Genomic DNA, 24508 nt, shown 5'->3' with positions numbered 1-24508 from the left:
TCGGTAGGAAAATAACAAAGAATATAAACTTAATTTAATTGAAATGTCATGTGCGGGAGAATTTGTCATTAGTCTGTAATTAAATGAAGAACCACTTCGTCCAATTATTTAATTACAGACGCTAAGACAAGATCAATTAAGTGACCTCATTAACCCTTGTGAATAACGCTTCTTCCATTCCCTCTTGTTGAATTCGTTTATCATTTGAAAAGTTTCGAACTAAAAGGAGAACATTTAGAATTCTCGTAAACGTGCAGTTTCTATACATACCGATGTTTCAAATGGGAGAAATAAAATGGAGCCAAATCGTCGATGAGTTCTTTAAAAGTATTAAAAAAAATCGAGGCGTGAGAGGTAGATCGTTTCAGAATATTCGATTAAGATGGGCAGGGCGATTAAAGAAGATAAGAAAGAATGAAGCTGGTAGCTGTAAAAGCGAATGAGGAAACGCTTAAGCTAAATTCGAATACGGAAAGGTTATAAAACAAAGAATGATATTCAGAAGAAGCTGCATTTAAAATAGAAAAGACTTCCTAGCAGAAATGGATTTAGAATAATTATCTGAAAGCCTATTACTATAACAGTAATCCTATGGTGAATTACTATAGGAATAAAAATAAAATGGCAATCTTTATTTTCTTATTCTTCAGTTTAGCTATCAGCAGTTAACGAAAGTCATGGCATGGATTCTCCTAGTGATATTTGTGCCTCCGTAGCACAGTCGAAAGAACGACAGTATATTGCGACCTTCACGATGGTTCGATTCTCATCACGAGAGGAATCTTTATTGTGGGCTTTTTCATGTGAAGGTGAGTTAACCGATCTCATACTGAGTAGAAGAGTATTTTCGCCCGGAAATTTGGGCTTTTCATCCCGCGTACACGCAAATCGGCCATGAGAACACACGCAATTTACAGAGAAAAAAATAATGTTGTTAGTCGTAATGGCGGTAGATGGCGTTGATGGTAGTAGAAGTAGTGTCGTTGTGTACAGTTGGAGAATTAAGTAGTAGGGGAGACGGTGAGATGTGGAGTAGAATGCACTTCCGCGATTAGTCCTTGACTCCTTTGAGGTGTCACGTAATAATAATGATAATAGTAATAATAATATCCTGAAAATTCGCCGAAAACTCTTTAGCCAAACACAGTTCATTGAACAACTATTATTTGATAAAGCAATTGATCTAAATGCAATTTTCGAAAACTTTCAATTCGCTGAAAAGCCACAGTTCATCAAAAAATCTCATTTCATCGAAATAGCAAATAATTGAAGAGAACAGTCCATCGGAGAATGAATTCAAATTTCGATAAAACTGAGATTTGTTTCTAAATAGTGATTGACTAAGATGTAAAGTTTTTTAGCGTTGCTTATATCGTTTAATCCGTTATCAACTGCTTCAACTCATATTCTTTAAGTATTTGTAAGTTACTTTTATTTATTTATTTTTATTTCATTTTTATTTTATTTTTTGAAAACAACAATCTTGCTATAGTCCGTATTTTCGTAGTTGGAAGATGGCGGTTTCAATGAATTGCCATCGATGATTTTTATGGAAATACCCCTCATGTGACCTCCTTTTATTTTTGTCTCTGTCTGTCAATTCTGTGTCTCTGGCTATTTCATAGTGAAATCAGAAGAGCGACGCAACATGTACCTTTTAATCGGAAACTCCGAAGCAAGCACGAATGCCTATTAAGACGAATGAATCTTTATAACGGCTTTACAACTGAAAATGAGGTTACAAATCCAATACGAAAGTGAAACAATTCTTTATAGAACATACATGGAATGGCCAGAAAACATTCATTTGATAGCTATAAGAGACTTCTCTGTAACTTTATAGGTTGATCGTACTTCTGATTATTTCTGTGTGTTTTCAGGACAGTTTATTCTCCTTTAGATGAAAAAATAAGAAGACAAATTTCTAGTAAAGGAAATATTAACTCTCTTTATTTTCCATGAAAATCAGTCATCTTAGTTTTGCTAGAAAAGTTTTCGTAAAAATGCCTAGAAAGTTATTTTCCCTCAATGAAGGCAATCAAGTGACACGAAACGTATCGAGTACGCTACGTTGTCGTCATAAAGGAAGTGATATTAAATTAAAAAATATGCTATACGAAGCGAATACTACGAATTGGTAATGAAGGTAAAGTGTTTTACCCAGTGTTTTATATGAATTTCTTGTATATAGTTATCATTGCCTTTAAAATAAATCCTCTCCCATAGTTCCATTTCCAAAAGGAGTAAGCATCCTTTAAGCCTAACTTTCTGAGAATGCGTAGGCAGCCCTCTCCACTTCTCACTAATCCCGACGTGAACAGCATTTCCAAAGCGTACTACATAAGATTAATAATTCTAAATCTGAGTGTGTTATAAGAGATTATGAATGTGATTAATTTTGTGAATATTGTGTAAATTATGTGTTTAATTTTTCTTATTAATGTTTAAAATATAGACTTTCTTCTTGGATTAAAAAACAGACCTCATTTCTTGTATAAAAGATCGAATAACGCTGGAAACTTCTCATAAAGATATGTAGCAAAAAGATCCTTTCTCAATGAGTGGAATCAAATCTATGAACTCTTTCATCTGTAGGTTTGGTGATGGAAGTTTAAGTCGGTTTGGAACTGGATTTGAATTCTAAATTCTAAATCACATAACAATTCCCCACTTAACAAATATCGTTAAAGGTAGGAAGAAAAAGAAAACTCTCTCTCTCTCTCTCTTTCCCTATAGTTGCTTGTTCCACATTGACTCCTCCTGTTTATTTTTCTCTCCTAGGGTCTCTCCTTCCCCTTTTCTTTCTTCAACACTAGCAATACATTTTCGTTTTTCTCCATTTTCTCTCTATCCTTCCCATAATTCTTCATCTTTCTCCTTTGACTTCGTCCGCTGTTTTTCTTCGCTTTCTTTATTCTTCTCTTGCCATGCTAATGATAGCCGTTTTCTCTTCGACGTTCAGCTATTCCTCTTCCGCAGTGAAATATCTTGATGAGCTTGACGATGACGAAACGATCTAAGTACCGACAATGATGGACGTCCTTCTATTAAAAATATCACGCTGGCACAATTATCTATGCAAAGTGAGACATTTAGTGGTACATTTTCAATAGCTGTCGGACGTCGGATTAACTTCTCTATTGATTGTTCTCTTCTCCTGCTCCACGAAGACAAGAATGTGTATAAGGCTAATGCGAGTTCCAGCAAAGTGCAGTATCAGACGTGCAGAGCATCTAAGACACAAGTTTATCTCCTGCAAGTTTCACTGAGGTCTAGACTGTTCAGAAGAAATAAAATGCTGATGTTAGTTAGCATTAAATTACTTTAAAATACTTTAAATTCTTCTCATCTGTTATTCAAGTACAGTATTTCACATTTTAGATAAAATAGAAATATGCTACTCTAAGATTTAATATATTATCATGATTAAAGTAGTTAGGATTTCAGTACAATAATTCAGTAATTACATTAGCCTAAAATCTAGACTGTCGAACAGGGTTCGCAAATGAATAACGTGCTATGTTTCAGCTTGCTATACTGATTGTTTAGGCAGGGAAGAGGGAAATTTACGTAAAGAAAGATACTTCACAAACCGGAAAATTAAAAAGATATTTTTGTTCTTCTTCTTCATTTTCTCAAATTTATTTATTTTAATCTAATGACAAAAGTATAGTTACTTCATAAAATTATTTTATTCATAATTTTATGAAATGTTAGCCCTTTATTCACGCAAATTTATTATAAATGTAAATGATGATTTGAAATCACTAACATTTTTCAAAGAAAACACTTTGCTTCTTTTCTTTATTTAAGGTGATCATCTTAGTTTCATCATATGCGATGCACTGTAGAACTTTTTTAAACACCAATAATGATCTGGAAATATTCATTACTTTCAGCACCGTCCTTTCCATTTAATTTTATGGTGTGACATCTTACACCTTGTCCTTCGCTACTACATAAATATTCTCAACGCAGTATGAATGCGAAGTATTCTCTCTCTCTCTCTCTCTCTCTCTCTCTGTGTGTGTGTGTGTGTGTGTGTGTGTGTGTGTGTGTGTGTGTGTGTGTGTGTGTGTGTGTGTGTGTGTGTGTGTGTGTGTGTGTGTGTGTGTGTGTGTGTGTGTGTGTGTGTGTGTGTGTGTGTGTGTGTGTGTGTGTGTGTGTGTGTGTGTGTGTGTGTGTGTGTGTGTGTGTGTGTGTGTGTGTGTGTGTGTGTGTGTGTGTGTTGTTGCTACAGTCAATTTCATAAACTCTTTCTTATCTTCTTTTTAATGGTTCCTTTAAATGTTATTTTATTTTTCACAGTCTATTTGTTCCATATCGCCATTCATTGTCTTTTGTAACTCTTCTTTTGTTAGTCTTTTCCCGTGAGCCAATTTATTGCTCCATCTCTCTCTCTCTCTCTCTCTCTCTCTCTCTCTCTCTCTCTTTACAAGGGGATTTCGTTCAGTGTTTTTTGTCTTTTTGATAAACGCTCCATAAGACAGAAAACATGGCATATTACGCTCAGAAGACCTTTTACTTACCACAACTCATAACAAAAACGAATAAAATTATCGTAAATACTTGCCAAAGTGCAACCAAAAATCATCAAATAAATTTCTTAATTTTGTTCAATGGATTACGTGATCGACAAAATTAAATAATACCATATCATAAACACATGAAATTAGCTCTGATTCTTATGATCATCTGATCTCGAAATGGCTAAAGTATAAGAACTAAACTTGAAATTAGCCAGAATCTCATGACATATCCACATTAAACATGAACATAAATCAAAATATGCGTGAATCAAAAAATCGAGAGCAGGTGAGAAGATAAAAGTATTTATAAATAATTCTTTAAGAAATTACTGCAAATTGGCATCGCTATTTTAAAGAGAAGATGATTATTGTGACCACTGTCCGATACTAGAGTACAATCCGAATTCTTTTATGCTCATTACAATCCCAGCATCAGATAGAGTATCAGAACGACAGTAAATTTAAAATGAGTTAAATAGCCAATCCAATACTAGTAATAAAAACAAACTGCTATTTGCATTGCACTTAGCCAGTGACTGCATTTTAATGGAGAAGAATAGTACTCAAAACTTGCATAGAACATTCAACATATGCAGAGAGTTCCAAAGGTACAATTCACTTCCATTGTTTGTTCTAAATCCATATAATCCCTCACTTTCCGTATCAAGCAAAATATGACCACGGCTTTCACACGAATTTCTTGTAAATGCTGCACCTAACACACGCGCACAAGTGTAACATATAAACGAATAATTTTGTCCCATAAAGATTGCAAACCTGTAGTACATTAGTACTATGATTGTGCTAAGGATTTTTTATTGCAAAACAAGTGTTCTCTGCCAGGTTGGCAGGAAAATCATCCAGAGAAAGACCAAGATATAGATGGATTGATACAGTAAAAATGCCTCAGAAGATAGAAGTATAAGATCTGATAATGCTGTAGTCTTGACAGGTAACAGACTGATTTGGAGGAAAATTGTAGATAGGAAGTTAGTAATGATGTAAATTTCTCATGTAGTACTATCATATCCTGTACACCCCCTGAGGGTATATGTCAGGAAGTTGATGATGATGATAATGATGATCATGACCTAAAGACAATCACAAACTCCATTCCAAGTGGAGGATTCATACCCACAGTCTGTCGAATGAAAAGTTGATACGCTATCCACCCCGCCAACTAGGCTGGCGTAAAAATACTCTAAAATTACTTTTAGCGACTACTTTGTGCGACATGAGTACTTTAATATTGATTATTTAAAAACAAATCATTCTTATACAGTTATTTAATTGCATCAAAACTACTTGATTTTAAAAAACCATTTTAAAAAAAGGCTGAAATGGGTTGAAAACTTAATATTTAAATTTTAAAATTTAATATATCACAATATACTAACTGAATTTTTAAAATGCACTTTAGCTGTAACAATTGTACGACTATCAATTAAGCACACCCTTTAAATGTAGTTTTCCTGCAATATGCTTAAGCGTTACGAAATAGACACATTTACAGTATTGTAAGCAATCTGCACTTATTGCAACACTTATTACAACAGTTAAATATAGGAGGGTGCTAACTTTTTCATTCAATTTGACCTCTCGACATTGAGAAGCATAACAAACATTTATTTATAAATAAAATATAAGAAAAGAAAACAAACACATATTTATTTAAAATATTTTTTATTTATAAGAAATTCTGTAATTGTAAAAAAAAAAAAAGTTACTAGCTATAGTCGGTTTTATACTCTTCTTTTTCATGTTTCCAAGCGATTGAGTGGGTTTATTTTCAAATAAAATTAAGACAGATATAAACCAAGAAATAAACTAAATTAATTGAACAATAAGGGGTTAAATTGTGAATGAAGCTATGTTATGTAATTTATTATTTTTCATTCACATTTAACATGGCTTATTAAATATTAATCATGGTTTATATAAAATTGTTTATTATTCCTTAATTAAGAATTACTAATTAAATATTTACTCAAAATCTGACCTGCTATTAACTTATAAAATAATAATATGTTTAGAATTTTGTGTAACTAAATATATATGGTGTAACGTAAAGTGTTAATTTATATTTAACTGTATACGTAATCAAAAAGTTAAAGAAGTAGCTTAAATATTCTGTTGTTTTATTTTGTAAAGTATTTAATGTTATGTAATCACTCATGAATAATATTAGACCATACATTAGATTAGCGAAATGTTTACGTGCAGTCTGTTGTCATGGAGACGCACGCGTAAACAACCACGAGTGGAGTAGAGCGTGGCGTTCGAACATAAGGTGGGAGGGAAGGTCATATAGAGAGATATATAGAGAAGAGGGAAGGTCATAGAAAGAAGAGATAGAGAAGAATTATTATTAAGGAGTGAGGAGAGAGTTTTGCGGATCCAAGATTATATAATCCTCAGGGCAGAGATTTATGAGTATAGTGTTCGAAAGTGAACCTATAAGTAGTGAAACATAAAGTTTAATGTTATAAGCGAAATCTGCTGTTGTTATGAAGAAAGGTTGATGCCGTAATCAGATAAAAGGAAACTGGACAGTCAATGCGAAAATTCTGATTAGTTCTAGTTAATCTGGATTACGATTAAATTCTATGTTGCCCTAGGAAAAAGGTTATATTGGTTACTTGGAGAAGAGTGAACAGGAAAAGATATTAGTACCTAATTACTGTTGTTTGGAATAGTGAAGTGCGACTTACAGTAATACAGTTTAAACTATGGAGAATATTTGTTATGTGTGTTCCGCTAATGTTAATTAAGTTAATTCATAAGTGCTCTCTCAATAATTTGATGTATTGAAGAATTTGTCTGGTAAGAGTAGTTGTATAAGTTTCTCTATTCTAGCATTAACTGTAATATACCTCCGATGCTCAAGGTCCGGGAATATATTTGCTTGGAATATAGCTTACGTAGTTTATTGCCTGCTGTGAATATAAACATTGAGCTGATAGATTTGTGAAGACTGAATAAGTGTGAAATTGTTATATTAACTTGAGATAAGAAGATTTGTGTTTTTGAGACTGTGAATAGTATATGAAAGTTAGAACATTGAATTAGCATCAGTGACCTAAGAAGATGTGTTAAGTTAATTGTATAGTTCCATTTTAAAATAGAGTTCTTGTATTTGTTGTCCATATCATATATTAAATGTTTTATTTTGTTGATCTAAATATTGTGTTTGCCTGAATTCCTTATTATTGCACCGTTCATAAATATTCGAATCTTGCGGGAACCCCAAGTAAAAATGATAATAGATAATTCGGCCTAATGAGATGACTGTTAACTTAATTTAGAACTGATCCTACTATTTATATAGACTAATCTAAGAATAGGGTGGCGCAGTATAAATATAAATTTCCCTACTTTTGGATCGGTGATCATTTCGTAATTAGTTGTATTATTCATAAAAGTGACTTGAAACTAGATAGAATTAGAACACGACAGAAAGGAGACGTCACGACACTAGCTATAGTCGGTTTTATACTCTTCTTTTTCATGTTTCCAAGCGATTGAGTGGGTTTATTTTCAAATAAAATTAAGACAGATATAAACCAAGAAATAAACTAAATTAATTGAACAATAAGGGGTGTTGGAAATAAAAATGTGTGCTATTACTTACGAGAATTCTACTACTGTATGTGTGTACGCGACTCCATGATCACCAACAATCCACTTCTAAAATGTTTAATGCGATCGCTTGCTGCTTTTAGGAAATATATGTTTATTAGTGTCGAACAACTTTTTTCTCTCTCGGTATATACACATTCATAATAAATATATACTTTAATTTAAAAAACAGGTTACTTAGAAAATCCACCATATTTTCAGTAATCCACCTATTTCTTTACGTGAAATAATGAAGTTCAAACAGAAACTTTTAAGAACGAAGTTCAACCTGTAAATATTGTTTGCAATGCGATTTGGATACTTCTGTTTATATAATGCCAATTATGGGATAAGGCTTAAATCTAATTCCCATTTTCTCATTTTAATTAAACGAGCCCAGAATAACAACAAAATTATTCAGTTTTTATTGCAAAATTCTCTTGTTATTGTAAAGATTCTTTGGTATTTCTGTATCATCCTTGGATCAATAGCGCTCCTCCCTGTCTACATTAAAAATAATGTAATTTAGTCATTATTATTAAGATGGTGAGCTAAATATTTTGAGGAAACAATCTCCTAATGCTCTAAGATGTCCGTTTTTAAATCCGACAAATTTCGTTTTTAATTAAAGCATAGCAAAGTGTGACTTGTGGGCATCTGTTTCCATATTTGATTAAATCTTTGTTTACAAAGCAGTTATTTTTGTTATTTTCAAATGGATTCTTCAGGGAATCTTCATTTGGATTAAATAAAATACTGTAAACACAACGGAGATAATTAAAAGAAGAATAAAGTGTTCTTCAGTTATTAAATATTATTCTATTTATTGTGGCATCTTTAAAGCGAGTCCTTGATTCGCTGTCTGGAATGTATTGCACAAATATATCATATATTCACATGGAAATAATAATACTGAATCATTATAGCTAAATAATTAATAACATTAAGTTTTAAATAAGAAAAGAAACCCACAACGATTGAATAATGTTCGGAAATTTGTTTGTGTTTTAAAAGTATCCTGCTCTTATCTTTACAGAAAACTTCAAAGTGAGAAATTGTCATAATCTAAAGTAAATAAAATATTGCAGCAGCTTAGACATGTGTAATATTTCCGATAGAAGTTTGTATATTTCAATATTTATTACCCGCTATCACAGGGATTATATTTTATCTATGAATTATTTAATATTTGCATCCCTAACAGGTATTCCTTGAAGTTGTTTCCATTGACTATTATGTCATCATCACGTATTTTGCCAAGTAACAGGTATAGGTTTCAGTTAATAAGCTCAAGACCTTCCATTAAGATAAATGATAATAATACAATTATAATCGTATTATAACTGTTCAAACTATACATTCATTCATTCATATTATAGTCATATACAATGATATACGATTATAATATGAATAATTCAACAATATTTGCTGAAGATGAAGTTTATTACCAGCACCAAATATTATGTGTTTCTTTGCTTTGTATTAAGCAACTTAGTACGCTAACACACCACAAGCCTAAAATCCGTTCACATCTTTATTTACATAAAAATGGTTAAATACATTACGCTTAACAAATTTCAGAATCACCCATTTATGGTATTTACTTTACACATGGCGAACAGTGGCAACTTTTAAGATAACATTTAAAACGTTGAGTCTTTAATACACATACTGGACTTCGACCTTACGTTTACGTGATAATTAAAAATATGAATCGTACAATATATTCTTGATACTTTTAACTTCTACTAATTTACTGTTGCCGAACAATACTCGACTGTTAGTTTTCTCATTCTCATTTTCTTATTATTAATAATTATTTTTATTATTAGTTTCTCATCTTATGTGTACCAAATTTACTGTTAAGTTTAAGTGGAATAGATTATTCCATGTCCTCTTCCTTCATTGGTTTACATGGACCTGCATTACGATGGTGGTCTGAAACGTTCAGGGCCTCGACCATAGATGGTAAAATTATCTGCAAGATTTTTTTTTTCTAAATTGGTACATCTGACATAAGTATCATGTGAAATTGCAAGTCATTCTATCAAGTAGTTTGTTTTATACAGCTGTCTGAAGCAAAAGTGTTGTCTTGTATCCCTTGAAATGGATAAAATTGAGTATCGTGTTTATAAAATTCTTTGTAAAAGAAGGTTTAACGCCAAACGAAATTCATTCGAAGTTCATAAAAGTTTATGGGCACTCTTCTCATTCGTTTTCAACAATTAACAAATGGGCTGCCGAGTTTAAACGTGGACGTACCAGCCTTGAAGATGATCCACGTGAAGGACGTCCAAAATGTGTAACAAAACCAGAAATCGCTGATCAAGTGCACGATATGGTTCTGAATGACCGCCGAGTCAAAGTGCGCGATATTTCTGAGACTATAGGCATTTCAAAAGAACGTGTAGGATATATTTGCAATAAATTTGCATGAAGAATTGCAAATTAAAAAGCTTTGCGCAAGATGGATGCCGCGCTTGCTCACAGCAGATCAAACACACTCTCATGAAAATCTCTGAACAGTTCTTGAAGCGTTTTAACAAGAATAAAACAATAATTTTGTACGTCGATTTATTACTGTGAATGAGACTTGGATTCACCATTACACACCAGAATCCAAACAGCAGTCAAAACATTGGACAGAAGCGGGTTGTTCAGCGCCAAAGAAGACAATGTCGGTTCCTTCAGCAGGAAAGGTCATAGAATCGGTGTTTTGGGATGATAAAGGCATTTTGTTTATTAATTATCGTGAAAAGGTAAAACAATAACCAGGGAATATTATTCCGATCTTTTAAGCAGACTAGACGAAAACATTCGTGAGAAAATACCCGGTTTGCAGAAGAAAAAAAATCATCTTTTTTCAGGAGAATGCACCTTCCCACAAAGGAGTTTTTACAATGGGAAAATGGTAAAGGGATCTGCACTATGAATTGTTGGAACATCCACCCTTTTCCCTAGATTTGGCTCCCTCTGACTTCTATCTCTTCCCAAAACTCTTCCTCGCTGGTCAGCGTTTTTTTTCGAATCAAGAGGTGATTGCAGCTGTAGAGGGGTATTTTGCAGATCTTACTGAGAACCACTACAGGGATGGGATAATGGCGCTGAAATAAATGTATTAGTCTTAAGGGAGATTATGTTGAAAAAGAAAAATAATTTTGAAATTATAAATTCGTTTTTTTTTTATTGTAAGGCCGAGAACCTTTCAGACCATCCTCGTCAGTTCTTAATAATTGTCTATATCAGAGCACAAGATTTCATTTGAATGTTATTCATTTTGTGACAGCTGCGTTTCTTATGGGGAAAGAAGTGATCTCTGCTGGGATAAATGATAGTAAATTGTTAGTTTAATAATTAACAAGATGAAAGAGAGAAAATGAAAACAAAAATGAAACAAAAAGAGGCAGAATGGATGGTTGTCAGTAGTTATTTGTAAATACATCCGAAACAACCAAGACTATGATGCCAATGTGTTATGTCTGTTTTGGCTGTTCATCCTGTTTTAAGGGATAAAAAACCTGAGTGAGTTGTTTCAGGGAAGGGTAAATATTCTCCCCCCCCACACACACACACACATTCTTATGAACTATGAACCCAGTCACGTCTTTTCAGGTGAAGAGCTATTATAAATGTTCTTCGCATCATGGGTCGGATGGGAATTTGATTTCGTATCCGATGTGGTCTAGAAATAAAGACTTTTGAGGTCCTTATTTCTAGACCACACATTGGAGTTGATTTATGAAATTTCAGTTGGATTTCTTCTAGTATATTTTTTATGTTATTCAGTGTCCTTTTAATTATTCTATATACTTTGTTAAATTTATTTTATCCGTATATTTATAAATGTCTTATTATGAATAATTGAACTGTGTCGCCTGTTCTACTATTTTATCTTCTATGTTTAAGATCTCGACCTTTAAACTGCCATGATTTTGTTTCCTTTGTGAAATATTTAAATCTTGTTGTTGGCCTATTTTATGTAATACCTAAAATTACTTTTTAAGGTCATCTTCATTGTCTGTAATATAATCTGTTGATCTACACACATCATTCTATTGATATTTATCGGAATATTACATCATTATGTTTTGTGGGAATTAATATATTAATGAATTTATATCAATATATTCTGCCCCATAGTTTACTGTGAGTATTTGTTTATAAATTATTAGCTGATTTCGTCTAGTAAAGATATTATTCTAGGACTGAGTAAACTAGTTAGATAGGGGAATATTCTCCTCTCTCTTTCTTCCAATTAGTGGGTTTATTGATCACACGATAATAGATTCACCTGCCGTATCCTATTCATCATTAGGCAACATATAAGGTATATCAACAAATGCTTATTTAAGAGACTACTTGTTAAACAAGTTGTCTCTTTGGATAATCTCTTTTGAGTAGCATCTCAAATAGGATTTTGAATTTCAAAAAAATAATAATAATAATAATAATAAAAATAATAAAATGAAAATAAAATAAAATAAACAAAAACCTTTGTCAGGCTATTCCATTTTTTTCAAGGATGTAAAGTGATAAAATACGCCTAAATATTTCAGTAACTCAATGCCACCTGCACTCTAATCCAAAGGAATATAATAAAATTTGGGAGTAGGATATGCATCTGTGGTTAGGTTCTGTTTTGTTTCCATTAAACGGTTTATTGTTGCAAAGCTAGTTGCTGAAGCTTTGCCGTAAACACATATAGAAGGTAATAACCATAAAGTCAATATGACATCATGTTTGCGCTGTGCTATTTCATTGTTAATGTAATGCTTCGTTCAAGAATACCTGAAGAGATTTATGATTATAATTATGTCTATGTTAGCAGAAAGAGTTTTTTTTTAACTTTTTTTTTGCTTTCCCTGGTTTTCCCAATTAATCGTTTCAGGGTATTTCACCATTGCTTTCCTCAACTCCCTCAATTTTATCGGGTCGGGCATTATGGCTGGGATGTATTCATGACTATAATGCATGTGTGTTCAAAGGACCGGTTTTCCTGTCTTCGGCAGCGAAAAACCCGATTTTACGGCTAAGAAAAAAACCTACTTCGGTATGGGACCGGCTAACTCACCTTTAGTCGAAAGCGACCAGATAAAGGTTCTTGGCGTCACTGACGGGAATCGAACCCAGGTCTTTCCGACCAAAAGGCTTCGTCTATACTGACTGAACTATGGAGGCTCTATTTTTTTCTTTTTAATGAGGAAATTGGCAACACAAATTCTACATCTCATTATAAGGTTTAATGGAATAAATACAGCGCATCTAAATAATTAAAAATACGTTCGGTCAATCCTATATTTTGTCTCAATCACTGGGACATCGTCAGGGAAGAATATTAAAAATGAAAAACACACAAAACAATAAGTGGGAAAAATTAGACTGAATGTCTAAGGTCCTTTCAGGGTCGACGTTTATTAAGATTAGGTTGGTGTTTGAAATCCACTACTGATTCTTAAAAAGTCTTTCAAATTCTTTGTGATGAAGCATAATAGTTTTCCCTCCATTTGATTCTGTACAAAGTATCCGAGGCATGATCAGCTAGACCCAACTAGCCATACTTATGGCGGCACAACATATTTCTTATGTTCTTCTACGCGTGCTGTATTTATTCTATTACACCTTATAATGAGTTCAAATAAATCTAAATAGTCAACAAATTCTACGTGCTAACTGTACGTGCCAACAAATAAAGAAACGATTTCAGACATTCCTTAAAGAAAGTGGTCTGTTTGGAAATAGCACTATTTTATTTAGCGATATCTTTAATTTTCCGAAACAGTTGAATCTAAACAAATTATTGCCGCATTATTGCAAAGAAAATTATTTGTGTTTAGCTATTTACTTAAACGACTCAGTTATGCCAAACAAGGAAAATATATTAATAGAACTATTTCTAATTGTTGCCAAATAAAATAAAAATCTAATTATAATGAAAGAAAAAGTCTTCAAGAAGTTTTGAACTAAAGACTCAAAACATCAAAAACTATACATCAGAAATGTATACTTTGCACCTGAATGACGTTAATATTAACAATTCTCATACGCTTAATGAACTAATTATAAATATAACTAATATATACTGTATATATATATATATATATATATATATATATATATATATATATATATATATATATATATATATATATATATATATATATATATATATATATATATATATATATTAGTTATATATATATGTCAAAAAGCATTTGACACAGTTAGCCATGAAAAATAAAAAGAGATATTAAAAGACAGTCTAACTGATACAGAATACCTCAGAATAGTTATGGAATTACATTTGAACTAGAAGACACGAATTATAAATGAAATTAATAATGAAAGAATAGACATTAAAAAGGAGTGCAAAATAACTTGCATGCGGTTGGAAATGATTCCAATAAGACACGTGTTGATACATGGATCTAAACATTAGGATAATGATATTGCTATACAAATAATTTGATTAGAAAATATGAGTTTTTTTATTTATGATTGTGTCGAATTATTTCTATACTTGTTTAACAGAAGGACCTAGAGAGCCAGTCCACCCTGCAGTTTACTCTATTTCTCATAAATTAGGAGCCTCCGTAGCTCAGTCAGTATAGACGAAGCCCTTTGGTTGGAAAGACCTGGGTTCGATTCACGTCCAAGATATGAGGAACCTTTATCAGGAACCGGCTAACTCACCTTTTCAACTAAAGGTGAGTTAGCCGGTCTCTCTCATACGGATATAGGGTTTTTACCACCCGGGTACTTGTGTTTTTCGCCCCCCCCCCCCAGAACAGAGAAAACGGCCTCGTGAACATACATGGATTACAGTCATGAATATGTCCCAGACATATGCCGGTCCCGAGTGCTCTCCCCACCAGTGCTCTCCCCCCCCCCCGCATTTTATCCCTCGGATAAAATGCGGGGGGGGGAGAGCACTGGTGAACTACACTGTAAAAAAACTCACCAGGAATACTTTGTGGGTAAAGCCTACAAAGGCACCTACTTCGGAAACGACTGAAAGGGAAAATCAGTCAATCTCATAATTTATTATCTAACTATAGAATATCATTTTTATTTTTTTTTATTAAAATTTAAAATTAATCTTTAGTCATTTAGTGACTTGAACGAAAAATAAATATGTGTGATTTTTCAGAGCTACATGCTGCCAAATGTAAGTTATTTCAAGTTCGCAAGCGGAATTCAAATAAAATACAATTCAACTGGTTCAATGTGTTTCATTTAGTCTCTACTAATATCCAGTTCATGTTATCTGTTGGTTGAGGTCATTAAGATTAACTCATTCATTACATCTATTCATTTTATTTGGCAGCAAAAAAATTATCACAAGTAGCCTATGCAAGAATGAAGAAAGTGGGGTGTAAAAACTGCAGATAATCATAGAATGACAATGCATCATTTTGAGGGTGTTATTATCGTTTAGATGATATGATTGTCCACCACGCTTTTACATTCTCTTTCTAAATAAATATAAATCAATATTTTCTTTTCTTTCGATAAATATGATAATTATTTTGTATTCTCGCATTCACAATTCTAATGACATCCAGTTGCACGTCTTATGCATCTGATGATCCATTAGAAAAAAAGCAGAAGAATTCTAAATATACTAACATTCCTCCGCTCCTATATACCAGCACTGCTCTAACAAAGACATGTTTGGAGAAACTCGTGTCTTGCTTTGTAATATTTACTACTCCAAAGCATGCGATGAGGTCATCAATAGAAAAGTACATGGAAGGCTAAAAAATAAATCTTACGGTTTATGTTTTAGATTTTACTACTAGTATTCTATTCTTTTGCCTACCCGTTCTACCTTACATATAACTGACCTGCTGTCATCACATTGTGATACGCACCAAAAACACCCTTGAAATTCTAGAAGAGGAAAGATTGTTTTATGTCCGTGAAAAGGTGATTGTCATATAAAGGATTAAAAGATGTGTCATATAAAGGAATAAGACAGAAATAAAAATATATATTTTTATTTCTGTCTTATTTCTTTCCCCATACATATTCAAGAAGATCTTCTGCTGAACTAGCTTTAACTATTTCTCTACCACCTTTTCAATATATAAAAACGCGTGCATCTTCTAATCAAAATCTATTCAAACGCCTGATTCGGAACCAATTTCACGTTCTCCTTTTTTTATTCTGTGTATTGTTGTTCTCTATAGCAGTTTTCCTCACACTGTGCAGAATGAGAATGACAGTCCAAAAAAAAAAAATTATCCTTGCTTTTTAATCACCGGCCAACACGAAATTAATATAATATAGTTTCAACCGTTCAAATGTATGTACGTGGATGGGGGGGGGGGGGATTCACATTAAAATTATTCATGCAGTTCTTTTGACAGGTATTTCTTCGAACAGACTGCTTGTAAAAAATGTATGAGAAATAATAATAAATGTCTGTTATCAATAGTCTGCCACTAATGCAACTAACCTTTGACAATAAAACCTTTATCATACAGAATATTTATATATACTTCGTACGATTAGATCAGTATCACTATTTATGTTGTTTGATACTGTTGGATTCTGTAGTTCTGGGATTTGCGAAGTGTATATAGGTGTTAATGTTATATTAACCGTGTGGGTATAACTTCTACAGTTCGTGTTTCAATGTTCTGTAATTGTCTATGCGTTTTAAATTTTGCTGTAGGTTGTTGAGTGGCCTGGGTATGAGATGTGATTTCATATTCACGCTAAGTTTTGCAGAACCGTATGAGCTTATGAAGGGTCTAAGGATGTAAAAAGTTGTGGAATGAGTATTATGCAAAATGTGTCTCGGTTATTACGAACGGTGTTGTTGAAGTAATTCTTTATTAACATTACGTATTGTTTCGTTTTAATGCTCATGATTGTCTGTATAGCCATAAATAGTTACTGGTAAGGCTTATGACATCTCCAAAGCACTAATGAACCAATTTTCCGATGTGTATTTTTTTCTAATTTGGTTAGATGGTACTGATTGGCATATACCGCGAAATATGAGTGCTTTTTAATTTTTTTTAATTTGTTTTTTACTTTATGTTTGAAGGAATACTTGAAAGAGTACTGCTGCCTTGATGCGGAGTATAATAATAAATTTTTGACAAAGTTTATTATCCTCTTCACACATATACAGAACATGTGCAAATATATAATTGAAGTATTATATTCAGTATAAATATTCACAATAATTAAAATTATTTTTAAATAAATATCTTATTTAAATACATAAATGATAACACCGACAATGTATTTTACAATTTTGTTTTTCACGTACACATTTACAGTGACTCGTTTAATGTGTTAAGAGAGCGATAATTTTCCTGATAAATAACGATATTCGTTGTGGAATAATTTTATATACATATAGCTAATTTTTCCGCATTTATATTTCAATCTGCAGTTCATTTTAATTCACAAATTATATTTATAGTTTCGTTTTTGTTATCAGTAGGGATTGCTGAATGAATACATTTAACGTTGCTGTTTTTTTAATTGCTTTTTGGGTTTTTTTGAATCAGTAATGTTAATATTTTTTTAATTTCAATTTACAGTTTATTTTATTTTAATTTAAAATTTATATTGTCAGTTTCTTTTCTGTTAACATGTAATAGGAATACTGAATTCATTTCACTTCACCTTTTCAGAATACTATTTTCAAAGCGATAATAATACTTATTCGTTTAGGAGTGCCCCAAAGGACACTCCGAAACTAAGGTAGGTTACATAGCCATAAAAATAATAGTTTACTTAGAGGAGTAACATGGGAATTTTCCCAGAAATAATACCTATAATAACTTGTATTTTATAATCCAACCCCTCAACCATTAGCTTTTTTTTTTTGCCACTACCACTACTTGCGCACGGTTTAACTTTTTTTTTGCAAAGGGGGGGGGGATTTGGATATGGCGTGTTTGTACTTGTAATGGTGTTTGAGAGGGAGGTTTGTTATATGTATAAATAGTATATGTAATCATGTGTAATAATATTAATAATAATAATAATAATAAATTCCTGCAGTCACATTTTGTTCTCTTTCTCATGTTTAAAAAAAAAAGCTAGTTCATTTTGAAATAATGTATGAAGTGTCGCTATCCTATCAATATTGGCGTTTTGACTGTATATAACTCTATAATTTGAACTTATCTGATGCATTTGCTTCATATACTACCATGCACATGACATAAATTCCAGATGCTACTATATAACTATATTCTGTCAGTCAGTCAATCATTAAATTCCGCATCTAAGTAATTAATTTCGAATATATTACGTTCAAAGATCGACTTTGTGTGTTTAATTGTTCTCTTGCTACAGTTATAGATCCACACTACACTTCCATAATTCACTTCTTGTTTGGTGAGCGGTAATAAGGCAAACTTCATCGTCTTCTCTCTCAAACTGCAGAGCAATGACCTCGCTTTATAAACACACAAGAAATATTTGATTTGGGATTTTTCCCCTTAGCCATCTATATGTAGCTTAACAATTTATTCAAACTAGGCTGGAATAAATTAGTGAGGGTAAAATCATATGTGAAATGAAACTGGGATAATCATGGTTTATATTTCAGCTCTATGTCCTTATTTACATTTTGCCATGAACAATATTGCAATTTTTTAAAATTAAATATTTCTAAAACAGCTCTCTCTCTCTCTCTCTCTCTCTCTCTCTCTCTCTCTCTCTCTCTCTCTCTCTCTCTCTCTCTCTCTCTCTCTCTCTCTAGTGGTTTATCCTTTGCAGCAGCCATAAGTCATATGTTCGTATTTAATTAGATTCATAGTTTTCCTAGAAACTCTTACTTGTAGCTGTGTAATTAGAGGCGCCAACGAGCAATGAATGCACTCATTACTGTACTTGAAAGTAATAGAAAACTGCATTATTACCATTTCACGTAGCACAATACCAGCCATTCCACCGTTAGAATTAAACGATAATTTTGTTGTGATTGCAATTTTACTTGCACATTGTTAGAATTAAACAATAAGTATGCCGTTTAATTAGCTAATACCGATGTTCTGTGATAAAGAGCCAAGAGATTCTGTATTTGGACATTTTTGTGATTTCCATTAATGTCTGTCAGAATAACCAAAAATGTGTTCATTAAAGTTGAATGATTACCCTTTATATTATTCAGATAGTAATTTTTCTCTATTCTTTATAAATCATAAAAAAATAAAGAAATTAAATTTATAAAATGAAATAGAATATTAAAGATGGTGTCCTTATATTTTTTGAAGATTTAGGAATTATTTTAAATAAATGGAAAATTTTCATGTAAAATATGCTTATCATATTTAGATTTAATTAGTTTATTTCCAATTTTAAAAAAAATCAGATGATTATCAAAAAAATATGGGTGCCAGAGCTGGACGCTTCATCTTTAACGGGAAAAAACACTTCGTAACGCTATTGATCTCAATAAAAGTCATTTTCGGATTGATATAGAAAGGAATATGCAGAATAAAGAGGTAAATATCAGGAAACAAACGACAGAAAGTAGATGTACGGTATTAAAACGACTTTTTTATTTCAGAGAGCTACGGTACCTACTCAGATCACTTAATATGGAAATGAAGCAAACGCATATCTGGGATCGTACAAAAGAGCTTTTTTTGCAATAGGCTTTTGCTGAGAGCTTAGTTTGATAATTAAATCGTTGAACTATGAAGCGTAAATAAATTAGAAATTTTAATGGGTCACCAGAATATATGTCCTTTCAAAATATAATAAATTCTAAACAAACTCATATTGAAGAAATCAGTCCTGCCATTATAAAGATTAACTCAGGACCTTTGCTTGCAGATATTTGATAGGCCTTTATTAATTTAATTTTTCAGACATATCCAAAACGTAGCATACATTTACCGAGGTTAACCGAGAATTTTCACGCATGTTATAAACTCAGAATATTCATCGTCTATATTAAGAATTCAAGATTTAAGACCCCGTGTTTTGTAGCTCTCGCTGCGGTAGTATATGAGTAATAGAAGAACCAGTAGAACGAGATTGTTTCTTTAATATATTTGTTTAATTGCCATCTTACTTGTATACGTAATTGTTATGACTTTTAAACTGATTGTGCAATGATATATTAAATGATATTCTGATTATTTTGCTTTTTGTTGGGCGTAGACTGACCATCAAAGCCAACTGTCCTATGCATCTCCGGAAGTATCCACTAGACACTCAAGCATGTCCATTGGAAATTGGAAGCTGTAAGTCTATATTTATGTGTGTTTAATAAAATTATACATTACATTAAGATTAAATTAGAAATTCGATTTAAAAATAGTACATGGGATCGCGAAATGGAGAATTTAATGACCGCTATGGAAGTTTTTTTTAGGCAATTTCATAGGCCTGCAGCAATGTTTATAACGGAACGAACTCATCGCTAAAAGAAAGAATTCTCAAAAAAAAAAAAAAATGGGAAAAAAAAGAAACAAAAAAGACTTAGTTTGGCCAAGAGTAAGAAACTAAAATGGTTTTTCATTTATTTAGAATCAATAAATGGAAGTACATCAATATAATCTAACAATAGTAAATAAGGTAAATAAGGTAATATATTACTGTAGCATTAACTGAACATATAAGGCGTAAAAGGAAAAGATGTGTGAGAGAGAAAAAGAAAAGAAAGCATTTCAATAGGCAAACTCTTTAAAATTGGTGATTTTCCGTTTTTCTCAGTATTATTACGAAATGATTAAAATAAAACATCAGCATAGCAAGCTCCATATGAGACTTGTATAAAATCCAAACTTTTTTGTTTATGTTGTTTAGCATCTGAGTTGATAACTGGGGCGGTTCTGTTTCTTTTTTTTTTTAATTGTGTTAACTGAAATAATAGCCAATTCCCAAAACCGCACGATTCATCGCTTTGCGCGATATCGCGTTAATCGAGGAATCTGTATTGAATAGTCCATTCTTTTGTAATCACCTCTTTTGAGGCGTTAGAACTAATTCTTTATCTTCTGCTATTATTAAACGCATAAGTCGCAAATGTTACATCCAACAGGAATTATAGATTTAGAAACAGAAAAAAAAATGATTTCACATAATTATGATAGCAAAATGAAAAGTTATGATATTATTGAAAATGGTGATATCGAAGGAAATTTAGGATATTAAAGTGGAAATTCTCCTCAGCTGGTCTATTTAGTGAATAGTGCTTTTGCTCAGCATCCAACATACTGGGGATTCAAATTGCAGAATGGACATGGATATTTCTGAATGTTCTCTGTCATTGCAAAACGTGAGATCACCACCATCCTTGCTTATTAAAGACTTGAAGTGATTTGAAAGAAAGTTCCGTCTTTAGTCTTTGAGATATTTTTTCCAGGACTATATAATCCTTAGCTCGGCTAAGAATTCCCCCTTAATTCCACCCAATAAATCCACCTACTGAAGGTTTTAAACCAACACCAAACGACTGAAGTATTCTATAATTTCTGCTAATGTGATTGATTCTGCTAATGTATCGAATACTTTTTTGCTACTTGATATTTTCTGTTAAAGCAACGATTACGTTTTCGCTAATGCGATACTGTACTTTCCACTAAAGTATCGAATACTTTCTCATAATGTTGAGTTACTATTTTATTCTTAATATTAGGAATACTGGGAAAGTTTAAATAAAAGATAACAGAAATCTAAGTACTAAGAATTATTGTCATCTGAGAATGCATTTACAGAAAAAAATCTATCGTTTCCATTCTGGCGTATAGTCGTAATATCATCTTGAAACTAATACGAAGTCTTTTACAAACGAAGCAACACCGTTTTTACTTTATCCTCATTGTTCGTAACGTTCTTCAGTAATTCAATTTCATCCAAATGGTAACCGGAAGGACTTTTAAAGTAAATAGAAAACTACCGATGAAGTTAAAAGTGTCGAATGCGCTGTTTCCTTTTTGCTTTAAATTTCTCAAAGATGCAAAATAACCCCATTATATAAAATGCATTGCCATTTAGTGAATGACTAAGCGTTGTGATAATACCCATTGCATTTCCATTCGTTTGGGAATACCAGTCCATTACGTACATTCAAATCTATTCGGAAGTTTTGGTCTTTCTTCTTTAAATGAGCAAGTTGATATTAAGAGTAAATACTACTGCTAAATATATTCGATTGTCAGTTTTCACGGAAAGTAAAAACGGTTAACTGTTTGCGTGCTAACATAACGAAAAAATAAGTTGCAGTTTATGATTCTGTTTACTATGAGCCTTTTCTTTATTGTGCAGAATAAAAGCAACACGGATATTAACAAAACAACTGAAAAAAAATTTTTTTCATCGTTGTTTTTTATGTTTTAAATTGAAACAGAAAATGAAGATCATATTTATACTGAACTGAGAAAACTCCGTCGATTTGCAAAAATTAACTGTTTCAAGAAATATCTCACAAATCCCTTCTTAATCTTGTAGCCTCCTCTCTTTAAAAAGGTTGCAACTGATTATTAGGGAGATATGACGCAAGGTGGTTTCCCGTTGCCTTCCTTGCCATAAGTATTTATGACTGTGGCCGTGTGTGTTCACTGGACCGGTTTGCCTGTTTTGAGAGATTAAGAAACCACAATTACCGGTTGAAATAAACGCTCCACCTACGTATAAAACCGGCCAACTCACCTTTAGTCGAAAGAGACCACATGAAGTTCCACATGTTATAAATGGGGATTGAACCCAGGTCTTTCCCACCCAAGCGCTTCGTCTATACTAACTAAGCTACGGAGGCTCTACAAATCCGTTATGAATGTAAAATTGTTTTAGTTCTATAAACGCTTCCTCTTCACTTTTGACCTTTTTATAAAAATTATTTTCTTTCTGATCTTATCCTTACAAACATAAAAAAGAGCGATGTATTAGGTCCGAATTCGTATTTAATATCATTTCGAAATGATTGATATCATCACTACGATTATGATGTTGATTACCTACAGAGTGGCCCACGAAGATGTTTAAACATTTAATGATTTTTTATTTATTAATTCTTTTTAATCTTTTTTGGTACTATAAAATATAGAACCTGGAGGTTTTTTAATAATCAAAAAAATGTTATTCACATTTTAATCCCTTTCGTGATTTATGAGAGAGAGAGAGAGAGAGAGAGAAGTCGTAAGTGAAAAAAATAAACTTTTTTTGTAGAATCCGAGCAAAAAAAAAAAAAAAATGTGTTTCCCTCAGTGTCTTTGTGCTGACAGTAAATTCCACTGATTAGTAATCCAGAGAGAGATATTAAAAATCCCACGTTGTTTCTGTGTTAACGAAATTCTCCGGAAGTCTCCGTGAATGCCTGATGCCCTTGTTAATTACTTTTCTGTTCAGGAAATGAATGTTGCTAATGTCATTCCCAGTTTGATGTTTTTATTCAAGGGAATCAGTCCGTTGCGCAAATATCTTACGAACTTCTTAAGGTACCCTTCCCATGTACTTTTACTCTCCTCCCCCCCACCTCTCCTTCCACAACCCTTATCTTTCGTGTTCTTTTGCCTTGCACCAGTGCATCGGTAAAACTGGCATATTCTTATCGCTGGCCAAAGCAGAATGAGAGATTAGATTTTTTTTTTTTTTTTGAAAATAAGTCTGGTATTGATGGCGGATTTGCGTGAGGTCTCCACTGCTCTAAGGTAAACCACTCCTTCTCTGCGGTGACATGCTGTTGTGTGATTTATCTTACACGACCGTTGTCTGAATAGGGGGCATATTGGCGCTAGAAAGAACTGGGATCGGCTAATGAATTATTCAAACAGTCAACTCTAAGAGAAACCCACTCATCATGCCTCATCCTACAAAGCCAATTCGTCTTTTACGTCACACTCGAAGTCATTGTTTAAGACAATCGCTAGTTAATTGTTATCTCATGTTCCAGTCTTCATTCTTGTCTTGCTCTTTCTTTTATGACAAAGCATTGTTGATTGGTTTATTTCTTTTTTTATCGATTTTAGACTAAGTGATTATTATATACTGTAATGTTGGTTCAGGAAATGAAAACTAAAGCTCCAACGGCTAACGATTTGCAGATAGATAAAACGACTAATTACTGATCATGCGTAAAAAAATTAAACAATATCGAAATAATAATCGCTCTTGAACAATGAAGTTTGGTTGTATTTTAAATATTTTTGCAAATACCTGAGGAAAAAAGTGTGTGCTTTCGATTGACTAATCTGGTATTGTTAAGACCAGTTAAGTGACATCGTCAGAAATATTTCTTCAGAGATTTTTGCTACTTAAACCGAGTTTTATTATAAGGTCAGTAAAAATTGGTATCATCAAGCAAGATCAGGGCACCATCATAGCCAAGTAGTCCATCAGATTAATCAAGACATAATAAGGGCGGGTCTGTTCTACAGAAG

General features: G+C 32.5%; 1 protein-coding gene across 1 annotated transcript in view; it reads left to right on the top strand.

Annotated features, from left to right (window-relative positions):
* LOC150107417 (gamma-aminobutyric acid receptor subunit alpha-6-like) overlaps positions 1-24508 on the top strand; it is a 72287-nt gene that overhangs the window by 34273 nt on the left and 13506 nt on the right. Inside the window, exon 5 of the mRNA XM_090391837.1 lies at positions 20289-20371. Within this exon, the coding sequence (XP_090247963.1) occupies positions 20289-20371 (83 nt within the window). The remainder of the gene's footprint in view (positions 1-20288; positions 20372-24508) is intronic.

The sequence above is a fragment of the Typopeltis vanoorti genome, chromosome 4 (assembly GCF_054136105.1).
Source record: "Typopeltis vanoorti isolate ZY-2024b chromosome 4, IOZ_Tvanoo_1.0, whole genome shotgun sequence".
Classification (NCBI taxonomy): Eukaryota; Metazoa; Arthropoda; class Arachnida; order Uropygi; family Thelyphonidae; genus Typopeltis; species Typopeltis vanoorti.
This window is presented reverse-complemented; position numbering and strand designations above follow the sequence as displayed.